Source organism: Carassius auratus, chromosome 38 (genome assembly GCF_003368295.1).
Source record: "Carassius auratus strain Wakin chromosome 38, ASM336829v1, whole genome shotgun sequence".
Taxonomy (NCBI): domain Eukaryota; kingdom Metazoa; phylum Chordata; class Actinopteri; order Cypriniformes; family Cyprinidae; genus Carassius; species Carassius auratus.
Window position 1 is genome coordinate 21,689,728 of NC_039280.1, and position 19,636 is coordinate 21,709,363.

The 19,636-nt window shown below is 38.6% G+C and overlaps 1 protein-coding gene across 8 annotated transcripts in view; it reads right to left on the reverse strand.

The window, feature by feature from the left end:
- Positions 1-5,077: 5,077 nt before the first annotated feature.
- Positions 5,078-19,636, reverse strand: part of dst (dystonin) — a 160,375-nt gene continuing 145,816 nt past the window's right edge. For 7 of the 8 annotated variants that reach the window (XM_026224744.1, XM_026224745.1, XM_026224747.1 and 4 more), the window contains 14 exons: positions 19,080-19,223; positions 18,378-18,566; positions 18,168-18,297; positions 16,741-16,904; positions 16,482-16,644; positions 16,246-16,400; positions 16,084-16,158; positions 15,321-15,338; positions 12,687-12,804; positions 11,933-12,040; positions 10,906-11,096; positions 10,450-10,560; positions 8,540-8,663; positions 5,078-6,114 (listed from right to left, as the gene is read on the reverse strand). In XM_026224744.1, the coding sequence (XP_026080529.1) occupies positions 5,867-6,114; positions 8,540-8,663; positions 10,450-10,560; positions 10,906-11,096; positions 11,933-12,040; positions 12,687-12,804; positions 15,321-15,338; positions 16,084-16,158; positions 16,246-16,400; positions 16,482-16,644; positions 16,741-16,904; positions 18,168-18,297; positions 18,378-18,566; positions 19,080-19,223 (1,938 nt within the window). In that variant the 3' untranslated portion in view covers positions 5,078-5,866. The remainder of the gene's footprint in view (positions 6,115-8,539; positions 8,664-10,449; positions 10,561-10,905; positions 11,097-11,932; positions 12,041-12,686; positions 12,805-15,320; positions 15,339-16,083; positions 16,159-16,245; positions 16,401-16,481; positions 16,645-16,740; positions 16,905-18,167; positions 18,298-18,377; positions 18,567-19,079; positions 19,224-19,636) is intronic. The other variant, XM_026224752.1, reaches the window with a different exon arrangement.

The window sequence follows — 19,636 nt, forward strand, 5'->3', positions numbered from 1 at the left end:
GCCCAAATGTTCACGCAAAGAAAGAAGGCGTAACTTTCTATTCTCTCTGCTCTCTGTTCTATTCTCTCTACTTTCTATTTCTCATGTTGTGAAAGCGAAAATACTTAGTTTGGCCTTCCAAAACAGGACACAACTAGAAATCAGTGGATAAGTTGTATTTATTTAGTTCCAACTTTGCAAGGACATTCTGGCGCTTCTGACTCAAAGCCTGTGAGTATGTTTACATATTTAAAGAATTTGCCACTAGGGCTCTCAAAATGACTGAAAAGCTAAATTAGAATTTTATGCTTAAATATTATCAAAATTGGAATTCTATTAAAATTCTATTCTATTCAAAGGCATAATTTCAGTTAGGCAGAAAAAAAGCTTTTGGCTTCTCTTCTGAGGCCATAAGAGAGCACATCACGCAACATATAATGCACGTTTCTTCAAAGCGTAAAAAAAGCATAACTATTTTTGAAAAAAAGTGAATGTTTAAAATAATGTTGATAAACCATATATAATTAATGAAGTTGCGTAAACAATTAGAGAAAAAAACAGCCCCATGCATGTATGTATAGTTTAATACAAAGGACCAAAAACCAATCACAAAGAGTAGGCTACCTTCTTCATTTAAAAACATGAGATACAGTGGGATGGAGGAAAATCACCATGAAGTCTTGAGACATGTTTTTTTAAAAGTTGAACTTGCATTCATTTTACATGGGTTCTAAACATGCTGCTCTCTTGTGCTAGAGCCCAACACTAAAAGATGTCCCTCTAGATAATGTGACAAATATGTGTTCTGTGTCAAGTCAAGTCAAGTCACCTTTATTTATATAGTGCTTTAAACAAAACAGATTGTGTCAAAGCAACTGAACAACATTCATTTGGAAAACAGTGTGTCAATACTGCAAAATGACAGTTAAAGGCAGTTCATCATTGAATTCAGTGATGTCATCATCCAGCTCAGTTCAGTTTAAATAGTATCTTTGCGGACAGAATGGAGAAAAAAAACCTTGGGAGAAACCAGGCTCAGTTGGGGGGCCAGTTCTCCTCTGACCAGACAAAAGCAGTAATTCAATTCCAGGCTGCAGCAAAGTCAGTTTGTGCACAGGACTCAACTGGTTCCTGTGGTCTTGTCCTGGTGGTCCTCTGAGACAAGGTCTTTACAGGGGATCTGTATCTGTGGCTCTAGTTGTCCTGGTCTCCGCTGTCTTTCAGGGCAGTAGAGGTCCTAGGTACTGATCCACCATCTGGTCTGGATACATACTGGATCTGGGTGACTGCAGTGACCCTCTGATCTGGATACAAACTGGATCTGGTGGCTAAAGTGACCTCGGAATAAGAGAGAAACAGACTAATATTAGCGTAGATGCCATTCTTTTAAAGATGTGGCAAGTACATTGGGGGTTATTGGAAGTGTTGCCAGTTCCGGTTTACCTAATTAATGCAGCCTAACGGCTTTGGATATTAGAAGCGTATTAGTGTGTTATGTGTAAGCCAGGTTAAAGAGATGAGTCTTTAATCTAGATTTAAACTGCATCCATTCAGGTCATAAACACATGGATTAAAATTTCTGCATTTGACATTGAGAGCATAGGTCATAATTTAGATTTAGAATTTTTTTTTACAAATGCTAGAAACGTGGCTTTCTAAGGAAAGATTGCGATCAAATAGCACACATAGGTTCCTAACTGAAGAATTGACAGAGCAGCCATCAAGTCTTACAGTGTTCTAGGTTATTACATGCAGAGTTTTAAGGTCCTATAATTAACACCTCTGTTTTTTTCAGAATTTAGTAGTAAGACATTATTCATCATCCATTTTTTTTAAATCAACTATGCATTTTGCTAGTTTTTCAAATTGGTACGTTTAGCTGGGCTGCGAAGAAATATAAAGCTGAATATCATCAGCATAACAGTGAAAGCTACACTGTGTTTCCTGATGATATATCCCAAGGGCAACAAGTTAAGCGTAACGGCCCTAGTACTGAGCCTTGAGGTACTCCGTACTGCACTTGTGATCGATATGATACATCTTCATTCACTGCTACGAACTGATGGCGGTCATATAAGTACGATTTAAACCATGCTAATGCACTTCCATTAATGCCAACAAAGTTTTCTAGTCTATGCAAAAGAATGTTGTGGTCAATTGTGTCAAACGCAGCACTAAGATCCAATAAAACTAACAGAGAGATACAACCACAATCAGATGATAAGAGCAGATCATTTGTAACTCTACGGAGAGCAGTCTCAGTAGCCTACTGTGATATGGTCTAAATCCTGACTGGAAATCCTCACATATACCATTTTTCTCTAAGAAGGAATATAATTGTGAGGATATAACATTTTCTATTATCTTGGACAGAAAATGGAGGTTCGAGATTGGTCTATAATTAACTAGTTATTTGGGGTCAAGTTGTGTTTTTTTGATATGAGGCTTAATAACAGCCAGTTTGAAGGTTTTGGGGACATATCCTAATGTCAATTAGTTATAATAATAGTCAGAAGAGGATCTATGACTTCTGGAAGCACTTCTTTTATCCCAGTATGATAAGAAGCATAACAGTTCTGTCACACGCTTGAGGAATTCGGCCAATCACACCGCACTGGATAGCTGGCCAATTGGCACACCTTACTTTTCAGAATGATGAGTTTTTGTAAAAATCAATTCATTTCAGAAGGAGCAACAATAATGTGCATTATGTGGAAAATAATGTTTTTTGAACTTTAAACCACATAAACACATTGCATTACACCAAATACACAAAGTATGTTATTTTTAGCAACGTGATATGATCCCTTTAATTCTCTTTTACTTTTCATCAACTGTTGTCATTTCTCAAAAGCTGTCTGCCTTTTGAGAAAGTTGGCCACAAAATTCATACCCCTTTTTTTGCTTCTCGAGCACAGTCTGTCAAGCTATGTCAGTATTTTTTTTATTGTTTTTTATTTGTGATGGATTTATCACTTGGCAGTCTTTACAGATTTGACCTCCTTCACATGGCCTTACACAGGCTGTCAGCAATCATCACGGATCCTATCAGTTCATCCCTTAGGACTTGTGTAATCAACATAAAGTCATAAACCATCGGATGTGGTGGGAACATCTTTAATGTAGATGAGAAACAGCCGTTAATGCTTTCTGGAAAATCGGTGACATAATTAGGCCAGCCTGTATCCACATAATGAATCACCATTTGTAGCACTGCATCTTCTTTTAAACATGGATCATTTGAAATAGGACACAGGCCTTGACACGTGTTGATTCATTACTGGCCTTTTTGTCATTTGCTAACACATCTGTAAGTTTGGTGACAGATGATGGGAATGAGAGTCAGGAACCATCAAAAGCTCTCCAGGTCATCTTCTCCCTCGGCAGTATGCATTGAGAAGGGCTCCACATCAGCAAGTTTATGATCTGTCTGGATGGTAAAGTTATTTGTTATATGAGTACTTAATCCAACATGACCATACTGCAGACATGCAATCTTTGTTAATTTTTTGAGTGATTAGTGAACACCTGGCTTTACCTGTCCACTGTGTGCCTTCAATTCAACTTTATTTGTATAGCGATACAAATCACTACAAAGCAACTTTACAGAAAATTACGTTTCTACAATATTTAGTAGTAGCTTATAAGTGGTGACTGTCAGTTTGTGTGCACATGACAGGATTTTTCAGTAAAATAAATACAAGACGTAGTAAACCAGACGATGAACATTATTAACAGCAATTATTATACGATTCAATCACACTTGTAGCAATATTTGTTAGTTCTGTTTGTTGATTCAGGGTCAGACATGGTGTTTGCATTTAAATGTGACTTAGAAGCATGTGGGGAAAAACACTGTACATTCATAAAAAACTCTAAACAATCTAAAGTTATTAAGGCCTTTAGATTTTTTGAGCAGTATGCATCATAATGCTTAGACCCCACCCACAACCACTGACGGACTGTCCCATATTAACATATTGCCTCCCTCAGCCAGTTGTACGTTGTCCACCATTTTCTCTGTGCTCGTATGCAATGCAGGTGTTTTGACGTTGAAAGTAAAAGTGAATGAAAAAATCTTCATTTTCACCTGACATCGGTGTCAGTGAGGACGCAGTGGATTAGTACCAGCCTACAGCTACAGGCGTTCATAGTCGCACTGATGTCACTAACCTTGCCAATTTTACCAAATCCGCTGTTTGTTCCTCCTCAAAAGTGCTTATTATATCAACGTACCTTGCATTTCAGCTTTAGGAAATTGTGTAGAAACCAGCCAATCATGAAATTAGTTCATAATAGAAGAGATTTGATCCATCTACATTTAGAATAACGAAGTATTGTACATCATTTGGTGGAAGAATTGATTATTCCAATTCTATTTATTAAACGTGTTTTAAAATATTGCTGCTGGTGGATAAAAGATATAAAGTGACCTAACCACAATTTTATCTGCTTGGGTTATACATAAATCTGGAATACTACAGCAAGTAATGTTAAAAATAAATCTAATGGCTTCAAGCAAAATGTTTCATAATAATGAAAAATAAAGAAACACTCTCTAAAAACTGGAATTAAAAGCACATACTTGGAAACTAAAATGTTTGATTTTCTAGTTTATGATGCAACACACTGAATCTATGCCAAAACATTCACTTTATCATGATGTGGTATCATGATATCAAACGGCTAATGATTGATGAAGACCTTGACAAAAACCAAATCACAAGGTGTTGTGCAGGACTAGGCTGCCATATCCTATAGGAGGATGTTGAGGATTAACGGCACGGCATCACTGACCTCATGTCTTCTCATCTGATTACACTCCCACACACTAACATTAATCCATATGCCATCTGGCAACTTTACACAAGATTCTTTTGGTCCTATTTACTGGCAAAGTGACTGCCACAGGCTACGGAGCTGGCAACGCACACTTTAGTCTCATAAACTTTTATTTTCTTCTTAAGACTTGTTAATCGCCAGCCTGAGACGTTGTTGCGTAAATGTGCCTCAGTCAAAATGCGTCTTCGCTTGGATGTTTCACAGACGTCAGAGACCTTGGACAGATGGAAACAAATGAGACTTTGAAGGTTGTATATATTGTTGAGCTTTCAGCAAGCATATTTATTACAAAAAGTTGAGTAATTTGCATCACTCAGGCAAAAAGGAACCATAGAGTACACAGGCATGATTGCACTTATGAATGCTTTTAGTCAAAACGTTGTAGTCACAGTAAGGTGATTTGATCGAAACAAACATTACTGCGGGTGCTACAGACGGTTGTTTTATATGCAAGTTTAATGGCCATGATCAGGATTAACTGTAGTGTATAATAGCAGGGATTACAGTTGTAGTGTAGCAGTGGTATCGAATTGCCCTTTAAATGCATAACAGCAGCTGGTCATTGCACTTTAAATAGATGAATAAATAATTGTGGTGTCCTGGCAGAATACAAAGGCATATTATCGCCAACACGCATGTCCGCAGGAGGAAACAACTGTACATTCAGCTTCTACCTCAACGCAAACATGTGGAAAAGTGTTACCTAACAACATACAATCTTCTTGTGTTGGCTGACTTTCCCCAGGGATCGAACAAAATATTATTGACGCAACATTCACGTAAAGTACAGGACAAATACACAAAGCCGTTGCATTCCACACACGCACACACACACAATCACACACACACCCCACATGAACTTCCTTTTTTACGTTCACAACAGAATAATTTACATCTTGCTACGCTTTTTAAAAACGATAACATAACACTTGGCAGTCTTCAGTGTCGATCGAAATCTGTCCAGTCTTTGTTTAGTGTGCGCTAACCCAGTGCTGTCAAAAAATGAGGCCTGGAACAAGGCCGATTCTGCCGACTGGACTGTTGACTATCTCTTGGTGGTCTTGGCCAGTTTGCTAGTAGGGGTGCTCCTCCGTTGGGGAGTTGGGATTTTGGAGGGTTTGCCTCCGTGTTGGCGTGAGGCTGAGCGTGGAGTCGGGCGTCCTGAGTCTGTCACTGTCTCTGACATGTCCGAGCAAACCGACTGGATGTCTGAAATATCGAAGTCTGAGGCGTCACTGCCACGGCGGCTGCTCCCTCGGCTTCCTGCTTTGCTGCCTGGGATCTTACTCAACCCTGAGGAGAAAGTTCAAATCCAGTTACATCTCAGTACTATGATACTGACATCCACATAATGGCTAATGATAAAAATGTATATTTATTTCAGCCTTTTGATGGTGATTGTGTTTAGATTTTGTGTCGTCTCGATCTCTGTGCACTGAAGCGTGTCACAAAAATGAACCCAAATGCATAAAAAGTGGCAACATGAAAACCACTTTTTTCTGTTTCAAACTTTCACATGGCATTTTTAGGTTACAATAACAATAAAAATTAAAATCCAGGTTTTGATTTTCAAAGATTTATCCAATTGTATTATTTTTTCCATTATAGTCCATTATACTTTTTTTTTTCTTAAAATGCAATAAATCAATTGAATCAATATAAAAGTTATTTTCATATTAAAACTGATGAAAATACACAACATAGTAAGTTGATCCACATATGACAGCCTCTGAACTTGATCAATACTAAGCTTCCAAAAGTGCATTCATCTTTGCCATGGTACATTCATTTAGTTGACTAGTGCTATATAGTGTATTAACAAAAACATAAATGGCATTAATAAAAACACTAACACTGACAAGCTATGCAATATAACATTCATAATCTAATGCGATTCATCTAATGAATGTAAATGATAAACGTAGTTTGTCAGTGATCTACGGCTCTGTGTATTAAATGCATCTGAATTATTTCCATCTGAAAGCACGTGATGGAGATTTATTGGTACTATTAATCACAGAACCTGCTTTACTGATGAGATGCGCATGTTTGATGTGGTTTGGAAAAAAGGGAGAAAACATGACCTAATAACTCAGCGTAGGGCTGGATGATTAATAGAAAAATAATCAAAACCGAAATTCATAACCTCTAATCGACGTAATTTTCCCATGTCGGTTATTTCGGTTTTTTAATCCTGTTAACACTTCCCCATTAAAAGCATCCTAGCGCGTGTGTAGCCACATGACTCTGCTCTCCAGTCAGTTGTGTAAAAACAAAGCAGTGTGAGCGGTGAGCCTTGCGTCTTCAATAAACTTTGTCAGTTGTATTTGTTCTATGGTTTGGACGTTCAAGCGATTAGATGAACGGATGTGTATTCTTATATCGAGCTACCATGTTCACGCAGCTGCATTGTGGCACGAACACTCATATAAACAGTAGCTATGAAGATCGCGCGCACAGAGGAACACAGAAACTAGTTGTCAGCGCTGTCCTGTGATTTATCACTAAAGTAGCTTAGAATTTATTTATAACTTATTATAGCACGTTTGTGTGCAGTGCACATGAAGCACAAGCGCGTGCATAGAGAGCAGCGGTCGGCTGTCGCGCTGCAGGTTCCCGGTTTGTGTCCGTTCTCGGACTGTTCTGTGTATTTTAACGGTAGAAACGGTTGTTCCGAGTCGAAACTACGATAAAGAAAACTACATCAGTATATCATCATAAACGCAGCCGTTTTTGTCTTACGTGAACATAAACAGATGAGAAAGAAAACACACATGTACAGTATTTTTGCTTAAAGAAACAACAGCCTAATAAACGCGCTGCCTGTCATTAATGTTAATCAAAGAACAAAAGAAAATCATTCACTGATCTTGACTGAATATATTTAATAACTTTACTTGATTAATCTTTATTTTATTTATAAAAAGAAAACTATGCAGTGTTTTTAAACTTTTAATTACAGTTTCTGTACCTGAATAATCGTTCATTAATTGTAATCGAGGTAAAATGTTCAATTAATCGAGGTTTTGATTTTAGGCCTTAATCGTCCAGCCCTAACACAGCGAATGTTGCATTTTGTGTCAATTAAAAAATTGATGTGTATTAATGGCGTGTATCGCGTTTTGGAACCAAACTCTTAATATTATATATTATATAACATATAGCTTGATATGTCTACTTCAAAATTAATCAGTTTACATAAAAAAATTAATTTCTCTGATTATGTAATTATATTGAAAGTGCCGTATGGAAACTGCTGCAGAGCTGGTGAGTCAGTATCTCTGGAGCTGATACACTAAGGAAACACCAGTTTATTAATAAATAATCATATATCTCCTGGCTATTTTCCCAGCACACTTTTGTGGGTACTTTGCAGAAAGCTTTATGAGTGTGCTTGAATCCAAGTAATTAAGTAACTAAATTAATTTAAACATGCTATTAGTGGACCAATAACTTAAATGGACAGCCTACTTCAACTAGAAACATCTTTATTTGGAGCAGCCCTATTCTAGTCACATATTATTAATCATATTAGACAGTAATAAAAAAAAATCAAAAAAAATCTGTGTTCTTTTTTTGGGTAATGCATAGTTAAATACTTGACAGATTTGATCCAACAAAACAGATCTTCATAATCTCATAATAACAAGCAACAGAGTCCAATAAACTCAATGTAGTGTTTTATGAATATTCAGAACAGGAGGTGTGTCCAACTCACCCATGGCTTGACCCCTGACCTTCATGACTGCAGAGTTTATCAAGGATCCATCCTCTCCTGACTGAAAGCCTTTTCCCGACAAATAACCTGGAAGACGAAGCTTGCTGCCCTGAATAGGGGTGCTCTGAAAGATGTCGTGATTCAGAAGAATAGGTCAATTAGAACAGGACAATGAAGAGGCACACAACTGTTTGCTGACAGCAACCTTTGGCTAACAAGAGCTTTCTAAGATGCGAATATAACATGCTGGCCATGAAACTGCATTCAAACACATCATTTGACATAACAACAGAGAAATCCTGACTGAAACATGAACTTGACAGAGGTGGTTTAGGAGTGACTTGTATTTCAATGTTTTTGTTAATCCCAAATATTTGCAGTGTGTACAATACATTAGAGCCCGACCGATATGGGTTTTTGGGGGCCGATAATATAACGATATTAGGGAGTAAAAATGGCAGATATCGATATATCAGCCGCGATTCTTTGTGTATATGATAGTACAGTACCATTCAAAAGTTTGGATACTTTTATATATAATACACTACACTACTATATATAGAATACAGTATATACATAAACAGAATAATGTAAATAAACATGATCACCCAAATATGGTGATCAAACACTTAGATGTGACAAAGATATGTAGCCTAATGGAGGCAGGGCATTTAACAATTTAACAATATCCAAAATGGGTCTGACATCACTGCACTGAACAGTAAAGTTAAGTTTATTCAACTTTAATTCAATTCAGTTCCATTCAAAAAAATCCATTTGAAGTTTATTTCACTTCGGAACATTCATTCACGGATTTGCTAATGTCTTCACACAGAGATGAAATTTACTACAGTAATGTGAGTGTGACATAATATACCTCAGTAAATAATATTAATTCACGTCTTATGCACTTTAATGCCCTTTCAATGTAATGTGTACGTCCCCTTGGAACTGGAATCATGGCAGAATTCCATGAGAAGTCTACTTCTCAGGGCACTTAGAGTCGAATAAGACAACGCTTGAATGCTGCCTGAACAAGAGATCTCCTTAATGAAGTGAAAGTGTTGACTAGTGTCACAATCTCGCAAACCCACCGGCAGATCTCCACCAAATTTCGGGGATCCCTTGAGCTCCAGGAGCCCTCTCGAATGCCACCCTCTGATAGCCCCCTGGGATCACTAGATCGGTTGGCGCCAAAGCGCGAATTTAAAGCGGTTCATCCAGATCACCAATAGCAACAAAGGAGCGCACTCTGGTGGACAAACTAAGTAGTTACACTATTTCAAGCATTTAAAATTGCATTATATGTTCTGTAAAAAAAAAAAAATCATATTGGCAGCATATTCGCTGATACCGATATATCGCCAACAGGCTTGTATCGGCTGATAACATCGGCAAAACTATATATCGGTCGGGCTTTACAGTACATGTCCAGACTGATGAAATAAGTGCATGACAGACAAGAAAATTACAGCATACCACTTACACTGAATCAAATTCAGCCATACACATCAGGAGAAAGAAACCCTTTAGAGTTCTGGATGTAGGACAGATTTTACAAGCATCGAGTTTTAGCGGCAAGAGGACAGAAAACTGTTCATTATTCAGTTAGTGCTTGAAGAATGTGAAAGAGGATGATGTTTAGAAAAGGCCCAGACTGTTTTGATTTAAGACAATCACACCATCCCCTTTGCGAAAGAGAGGTTTACAGAATCAGAGGACCAAAGCAAACACATCCGCCTTAATAACGGACCACTTCCATGCATCACTGCTAAGCCAGAGAAAGAGACTGAACCAAATCCCAAATCCACACAGGAAGCAATTTGATCAGTAACACGGCAGAGACAGAGGTCAGGAGCAGAAAACGGAGATTAGATTGGGATTTGTCACTCATTTCTTAAGCACTATACCTCATTGGACGACCCTTGGCTCTCAAAGGAGTCAGATGATTTAAGAGGAGTAGCTGATTTGCTGTTTGTCAGCCAGGGTTTATCATAATTGCGGGTTAAATGTTGGAGTGTCTGTGAGAAATAATTGTGGATCAACCACAGATGAAGGGTAGTAAAAAGAAAGACAATTCAGGAAACAATTATATATCAACAAATAAAATGGGGCTATGTATGGCTATGTAAGGCAGATGTCACAGATACACTCCTGACAAAACATGTTTCTGCTGCCTTCCAACACAGCTTTTCAAGGCCATTTGATTTATTCAATGAAGTGAGATTAATTTAAATGATAAACATGATTCATTCAATACTGAATGACTACTACTAAATATAAAAAAACATGAATAATAAACAGTTTAGTCGAAATAGAAAAGTGATTTGTTTGTTTTTTTTGTCAACAATCAACAAAATCCATACCTTGGGTGTGTTGGAGCCGGGTGGGTTGGGTTGTGCGGGGCAGTTGTGGCTAGAGTTGGATCTGTTAGGGGAGGCACCTCTCGAGGACGGCCGTGACCTTCGACCTCTGTAACGGAAACTGGCCATCACCTGGGTGGTGCCTTCTGGAAGAATAAACTTCTCACGCAGCTCCACATTTGTTCTGCCCTTAGCTGGAGGAACAACATTAAACAGTGCAATGAGCCTGGAGCCAAGACCACAGCAAAACCTTTAACAGCTCAGAAATAAGCCTCTGAAATTCAAAGCAATACTATGGCTTAAGTTCAACTTGAGGTCTATGCCCAACATCTGTGGTACAAAGTCGATTTCCTTAAACTGTTTATTTTTTGATCTGTGAAGTTATCTATATCAATGTAATCACAGTAATTACTGCAAACACATTTGTTCACAAGTTTGATGGAAATTGAGGGCCAAGGCCATTTTTTTGTGGTAATCAACAGCAAACTATAGATGCTGTTCACAGAGCTCAACTTGTTTTGAACCTAAACATTCATTTAACACATGTTTCAGGAACTTATTTCAGAAAACCATTGTAAAGGTTCTGATACTGGTTGATTTTTATAAAAAGAAGCATCTTTAAGGCTGGGGAATGATGGCCACACACTCAAATGAGCAAAACATGGTTCTGCACTTTGGTTTGATGTAAGGAATGATTTGCATGAATTTCACATCACTGGAAGCAAAAAAAAAAAAAATCTATAAAATATATATAAGATGTAAGATTCTTTTTAATGTGATTAATTACGAATCAATGCATTATCTTGCATAGATGAGATTGTCGAGCAAGTTTCACTGCACTGCAACAGAGCTACAATAAGCACATGCAGAGAAAGTGAGAGAGGACACAACACAACACAAAACCGCATGCTAAACAGTCCCAGACTGCACAATGGAAAGGGAAGCGTGAGATTAATGTTAATGAAAATACCATTCAAGGATCACTGCAGCAAACACACACACACACACACACACTGGGATGCACACATACCACTGGGATGGAGCAAGGAGAGAAAGTGTGAGAGTTGCCAACCTATAGGAGACTGAGTAATTGAAGAATTTGATTCCGAACGCAACATTTTACTCCCGTGGTGGTGAACTAGAAGAAACGATAATCGGGTTTACACACAAAGCAGCAGGAGAAGGGAAATTCTGAAAGAAAGGCTTCATGGGAAGAGACCGGCAAGCTTTAAGAATCCCATAAACAGCCAATTAGAGTGCAGGAAGAAAAGAATCAGCACCAACAAATGATTACAGCCTACATAAGAGTATCTATCAGTAACATTCTCAACATTTTAAACCGCTTTAATTATTGGGAATTTGGATTCTGTTCCAAAACCTAGTGAGCGGCATTGTTTTCTACGGTCTGCACCTCCTGTAAAGCAGCATCTGAACTCAAATGGAACCTCACAAGTGACACAGTAGTCCAGTTTTAAATCAGACTTGATCTTTTTGTTCTACACTTTTCAGTATTGAAGAAAGCTGGTGTGAGTGCTATACAGCATTGACTTCACTGCTTTTAAATTTGGCCAAAAGGAGGTATCTTAGAAGGCAGCATAATAATGAAATGCTGTTTAAAATGCTGCCTTTATAGGAAACCCAACTAGGTTTTTGGAACAGAAACTTTGTGTCTGCAAAATAATGTCTTGGTGGGAACAAGACACAGTTGAACAATTTTGTTATTCACAATATCAATGTCTGAACAGCGTAAGCCGCAGTTGATTACAACATCAAGTGGACATTACCTCTGCATGGGTCATTCTTCACCAGGAACTCATCCAGGGCCATCCAACCTCCACCCACCCGCACCATCACCGTACTGCGCAGGATCCTCACCAGCCGCAGCTGCTGCGAATCTCCAAACTGAACACGAACAGAGAACACAATCATTCCTCTCAAATACAGTCATGTTTGTCAGTGACAGGCACGCAGCAGAGCAACATCAGAAACCTGGGCCCCGTAACACACGTTTCAGAAGAGTAAAAACTAGCCATCAGACGTGTGGAAGCAGTGAGTCAAATCACAACACTATCAGTCCCAGTTAGATGCTGTTAGATTTCTGTTCTGTTTATCTCTGGCTTCCTCTTGTTGCTCTGCTGAGCCATTTGATCAAAACAAATTGTGACTGAGACACAACATTGGTTTCATTCCAGAAGATGTGAAATGAATGGTCAATCCAACTGGTTTCATTCATGGCTTTGTGCTAATTTAAGATTGATCGTGAAAAATGTCATCATCATGTGTGGTGGCGTGGTTTATTATATGTCATTAAAGGTGCACACAGTCATCTCAGAGTTTGTATTACTGACTTATTACACAGCGGTTCTGGACCTTATACTGCCACCTGTGGGCATGGATGAAGCAAAAGCAAAAGATTTTCCTAATAAACAGCTGGCATATGTCACCCATGACTTTATTCCACATTCAAAAGTGTCTTATATACACAGAAACAATTATTTAGCAAAATAAACAACTACATTCATAGAAATTCATAATGTTAAAAATTTGTCAGATATACTTTATCTGACTTTATGTGTGAAACTTTATTACAACAGAAAAAGTGACTCAGTGCACGTTTAAGATGAGGTGGACAGGATCAGTGTGTCCAGTAGGGTGTGCTATCAGCACATTCTACACCCTCTGGCCGAGGCTCGGTTTTCATACAAATATGGGCACTGGCACGGAGACGTAGGGGAACACTTGAGCATAGCATTCCCCTTCATCCTCCATCCCAAAGATAGGAGCTAAAGAAAACAACAAGCCAAATGATTGCTGCCAGTTGGATTTGGCCAAGGCATACAGATTTCACAGCACAGAAAATTATGGCCTCATGCTTTCCGTTCAAAAAAAGAAATCATACCATATACCAAAGTTTTTCCACAAGCCAAAAATACATACAGAAGTTGCACCGTCTAGAACTACAAACTACCATTCTCATAGAGGATGCGTGTGTTAACACTGATGCTCAACTCCAACCACACACAATAGGAACAATATGGAGGAATGGCTGAGATCGACTCGCTGACACTCAACATGACCGACACACTGAGCATCTCTCTGGCCTGCAAGCCCTTTATTCTCAAAGTGATACCCAGAATGAATCAATACCATAGGTGAATTTGGTGATTGAGTGGAGGGGAAGATGAATTTTGAAGCATGATCAAGAGAATCACAACAAACGGCTTTAAGAATGACCATTTACCAGGATACAGCTTTCCAAAACAGCAACGTGTAGATGGGGGGTTAGATTTTGATTGTCCCTGTTTGTTATATTCTCATCGGCGATTAAGGGGTCATGTAAGCAGCGAACGAGACCAAACTGTCAAAAGAATGGTTTCAGTTGATGTGATATAAAGTTCTCAATACAAAGGAAGAATAAAAACATGAGGCTGGCACGGCCAAGGTCAAGGATCTTCCCAAAACACCACCCTGAGAAAGCATGTAGCTCATGATTTTATGTGATTCATACAGGGAGAATCAGGCATCTTTCAGCTTGACATTTCTCCTGAAGCTCTGGCTTGTTTGAACATCAGCCACAAACTGTGGTTAGAGGAGAAAGTGAGGCTCTCGTAAAGCAGAACTCAAATAAGGTCAAGTCAGTTAAGCAGGAAGCAGAAGGCAAGCGTACTGTTATTCTGCAAAAGCTGTCGCAAATTATAATAAAAAAGCAGAATGCGGTGCTGCGGGGAAAAATGCATTTCAACTCAAAAGCAGATTTCTAAAAAATCAAACTTCCTAAAATTCCCTAAAAACTAGGCATCTGTAGAGAAAGTCAGCATGAAACATTCAAAATCCCTTTTACTTCATAATGTGAAAATTTCCAATTGATTGCGATCACTGCATATACTGTATGTAGTCACCGAATTACTGTATTAACTAAAAGCAAGATTTTAGAAAAACTGCATTGATGAGCTAAAGTAGAAACAGAATTGTTTATTATTAATAATAATTTATAATATTTTTTTTTTTGTTTTCTGAGTAATGCTCAATGTTGATTTCATGTTGACTAGAAACTATTTTCCAAGTATTTGTGCTCGTTTAACTCCGTCTTAAATTAATCTGCCTTAAAATTACTCAGGCCACAACATAACAGATATTAAGGACAAACTTTATCAGCACTAAACCATTTTTGGTATCATTTAGCATTAAGGAAGTAGAAATGTTCATCTGTATTTGTAACTTTCTCTAGACACTGTGCTTCGGTGCCAGTGGAGATTTGCACACAGCCATGCCACAAACTAAATGGCTGGCTTTGGGAAGAGAAACTTCTTTAAATATGATCATCCGCTTGTGAGTTTAAGACAGCCTTAAATATTGGGCATTCAAAGACACAGTGAAAGTGAATCAGATCAAACAAAGAGCAAATCATGCATGTATACCTGATTTCCAAGGTAGAACTGATGTGGGGGAAAACAGCAAAAAGACAAACATGAGTAAATATCAGTTCACTCTTTATACAAAAGAAGTTCTGTACAACTTTTCTTCAGAGTGGCACAGTTACAGGCCTCCAGCCAGTCAGAAGAAATATTTATTAATTAAAGGCAGATTATTAACGGGCTGACTGTTACCAAATGTTACAGGATCAGATTATTAGGAGTGTTGGAGAGAAGTGGACCGTGGGAAAACCCTAATACTTTCACATTTTAGAGACTGAAAAATGCAATGGCATTCTCTTTGGCAACAGTAGTGTCGGGGCAGAAAGGTTTGGGTAGAGGAGCAGTTTAACAGGGGTCAGTGGAACACTACCAACTTTCCCTCTTGTCCTCAAAACATTCATTATATCAGCTTAGATACAGGGAATCAGGAATCAGAGTGTTTGACTGCTAGACTGATTACATACAGTTTAGTTGTCGCCACAAAAACAACATATTTTGTAGTGAAATCAGGATTGGGGTTTTTTCTAGCATTGAGGTAAATGCAGTTTTGACATCAAAATTTCTGAGAAAACTAGATAAACTTTGTTGTAAAAATACAAATATAAGTTAAAAAACAATTTATTTCATTCCTCACCTTGTTTCCACAACCATATAATAGTAATCGATCGTCTGATTTTATTTTTGTCTCTTTATTTTGAAAATCGGCCAAGGGTTTCACACTAAGTTTCATGACTCATCCAGAAAGCACGAACAATCTGTCGCTTACCCGATATTTGTTGGCGCCAATCTGCTCTACTTGGAAGCGTTTCGGACACTTGCACTTTGCAACTTGGCGAGTCACCTAAACACATGAAGTCATAAATCAGACAATTCCAATAATTCCAATTGTTGCGTAGAACTTTCCAGAAAGTAAGCTGGCAACATTGACCTCATCTTCAATTTTGTCCGCATCGGTTAATGGTTTGTAAGCATCTTTGTTGGGATGCAGAGCAGCCACAAACTCATAGTAGTCGATGTAGCCATCGCCGTCACGATCAAAGATGTCTGCCACAGCGCTCATCTCCAGACGACTGGTGGGGAACCCTACAGGACCAGAGAGGTGTTGAGGATTCAGCCTGAAAGACTTTAGACCTAAACAACACACGGTTTGACTTCTTTTCTTACTTGAGGACAGGATGCCATCGATGAATTCCTGCCTTGTGACTTTTCCATCCTGGTCTTTATCGATACGGCGGAAGAAATCCATGACGCGTGATTTCTTGTGGTTCATCCAGCGCATGTAGCGCTTCCTCCATACGTCAAAGTCAAAGTTGGCAAACTCTTTCAGCTGAGGGCAGATAAGAGTTCGAAATGAGTGTGAAGGCACCTGACAGCAGTGTGAGACAGGTGTGAGGTCAGGTGTGTGTGTGTACGACGGACTGACCTCCTCTAGTCTGTCCAGAGCATCGTTGAGCTTCCTCCTCCTGTCCAGTGCCAGAAGCCACACCTGCTGCCACTTACTGAACAGCAGGTTCACTCGGGGGTTCTTCGTCTCGATTTGTGCCTGTGATGCTGCGGTGTACATGGACTGTGTAGGAGATCTCTTTCCTGATGACCAACCAAACAAATGGCTTCATCAGCCAAACCTCAACAACCAGTGAGTGCACTTCTGATTGCGGGACTGTATTACAAAACCTGGTGATGTTTTTGTCAAGACTTAATAATCATTAGCATTAATTAGTCATTTGGTATCTAGCTCAAGGGCACACATTTACATTTGTTCATTTAACAGATGCTGTTTTTAAATGAGAGCTACACCATAAGTGGCTCATCATAAAGAGACAATAACACGGGAAGAGTCAAACACAAGGACAGATGAAGATGAAGACACAAAGTAAACCCAGCGTCATAATTGAGGGGCAAAGGGGGCTGTGGTGTTGCTTAAGAATTTGAACCTAGAGCTTTCTGGTTATGAGTTCAAAACTTATCGGCTTGTCTACTCTAGGGCTGTGCCCAAATTGCATACTTCACCTCTGTAGTAGGCGGAAATCAGTTTGTGAAAGGAGCAGTATGTCTGTATTCACAGTATTCATAAAAGTACACTGAAAAATATTTTACTTTGGACCAATAACAAGCAAAAATACTGATGTGTTACAGACAAATTTAGTTCTCAAATTCTATTAATGGATTGGTTCAAAACTTACATTTTGATTTAATATTAATCGAGAATATTGACCCCAAAGACCGAAACAAAGCAAAAAGATAATTTGGTTACACTTTATTGCGATAGTCCACTTTAGACATTCTACTGACTATAAGTAACTTTGTAACTACATGTCTACTAACTCTCAGAGTAGATTGTTAAGGTAGGTTTAGGATTAGTGTTAGGGGTAGGTTTAGGCTTAGTATAATTGACCATAAGTTGACAAAGAAAGTGTTAGAAGATATTAAGCAAACAGTCTACTAATACTCTACTAACTGCTAGTTGACATGTAGTTGCAAAGTTACTTACTGCTAGTAGAATGTCTGAAGTGGACTATCAAAATAAAGTGTTACCCATCATTTGTATTATATATTTTTGGACTTAAGGTATAATCTTACTTAATGTAGCTCAAAGTTTTTGTGTATTTTATTACAACTTAATTTCACCATTAAAAAAGGCTTAATAAGTAGAATTTTCAGTTACAATTTTGTTAATGTTTATTTTAGTCCACTACCTATAAAGTCAGCTTCAAAAGATCTTGTTTATTGTGATGTCTATTTGCAGTATGCATCATCTTTTCTGTAAAGTACTAACAAAACATTTTTTAATATTTTTTTTGTGCCAAACTGAATGAAAACCCGGGGCTCAGATTGGATGCTGGTACTCACTGGGCGTCCGTCCTTTCCCTAGAACAGGGATCTGAGACTGAACCGGAGGATCCACTGTGGCTTTTCTCTTATGAGTTTTGGTGATTTTATCCACATCTGGTTGTTTTCTGGTCATCTCTTCCATGAATGTCTGGTGCACAACGGAGACACAAACAGCTTATTCCAACAATTCATACTAATACTATGATCATGTTCAGCTCTTAAGGTTACCTGGTGCTCAGCGATGAGCGTTTTGACTTCCTCTAACTCTTGAGGAAGAGGTTCCTTGTCTTTCTCTCCGAGCGTGGTTTCGGCCCACTGCAGCCAGTTGAGCAGGTTCTCCAGCAGTTCCTGAGTGGCCAGCAGTTCAGCCAGAGCACTGGAGAGTCTCTGCTGGTGCTGTCGGACCCAGGCTGTTACCTGACCATCACACAGAGATCTGATCACACCGGACACAGCGCTAACAGTTATGGATCATCCACTGAGGAATCTGACCTACAACCTCTGGTTACCAGTCCAGATGTTTGAAGCAGCACACAAAACAGGAAAATACTTTCTTAATCTAGCAAGATCTGATTGACTGCCTTCGCACAACTTTTGGAAATAACAGAAAATAGTTTTTCTAGTCAGCCTGGAACTGCTGTATTTATAAAGTTAGTCAAATGAGCACTTTTGAAAACTAACTCATTTCTGGATTCACTGATCCAGATGAAAATGCTGTCAAATCTCTGAAAAACATGTTTTCTGCTTTTTTCCTCACTCTTACAGTTCTTGTGGTAAAAAATCTGTCTTTGGATGCATTAGAACATTTCACAAGTCCCTCAGATGGTTTGAAGTGAGCAGAACTTAATGCTCTACTTTTAATAATCTACTTTTATAAAAATATACATATGATGTGCTTCTTCTCAGAATGATTGGGAGACATGGACGAACCTCCTCAAAGCGTGCTTTAATGATGGTGTTCCAGTGTTTGATGGTGCTGATGGAGTCTGGGTGGCAGATGGACAGGATGGCTTCTCCCATGCTCGTGGCTTTATTCAGGGCCAGTCGCTTCTCCTCCAGCTTCTTCATGAACTCCTGCATGCATCAAACGTTCTTCCATTAGCAAATGGCTGTGGTTACACAATGAGTAGCCCATCTCCAACAACACACAGGACACAAATCATGCCTCCAGACGAGTGTTGGGCAAAGGAAGATGGCTCACAAAGAAGAGTATACTGTATTACTATATTGTGTTAATTTCCTTGTTATTTCAAAAATCAACACCAAAAATCAAACCATCGATGGCCTCCTATTCCCAGAATGTAGAGATTATGTATTACTGTCTATCATTAGTAACTGCTGTCTTTACCAAAGATGAAGCATATCATCTCTCAGGATGTTTGCTTTCTCAAACTGTGAACGTGAATAATGTCTTGGGGAACAAACTATTTTGGATATTGAATATGAGATCACACTATATGAGATGAAATATGGGAATTCTTTCCTGG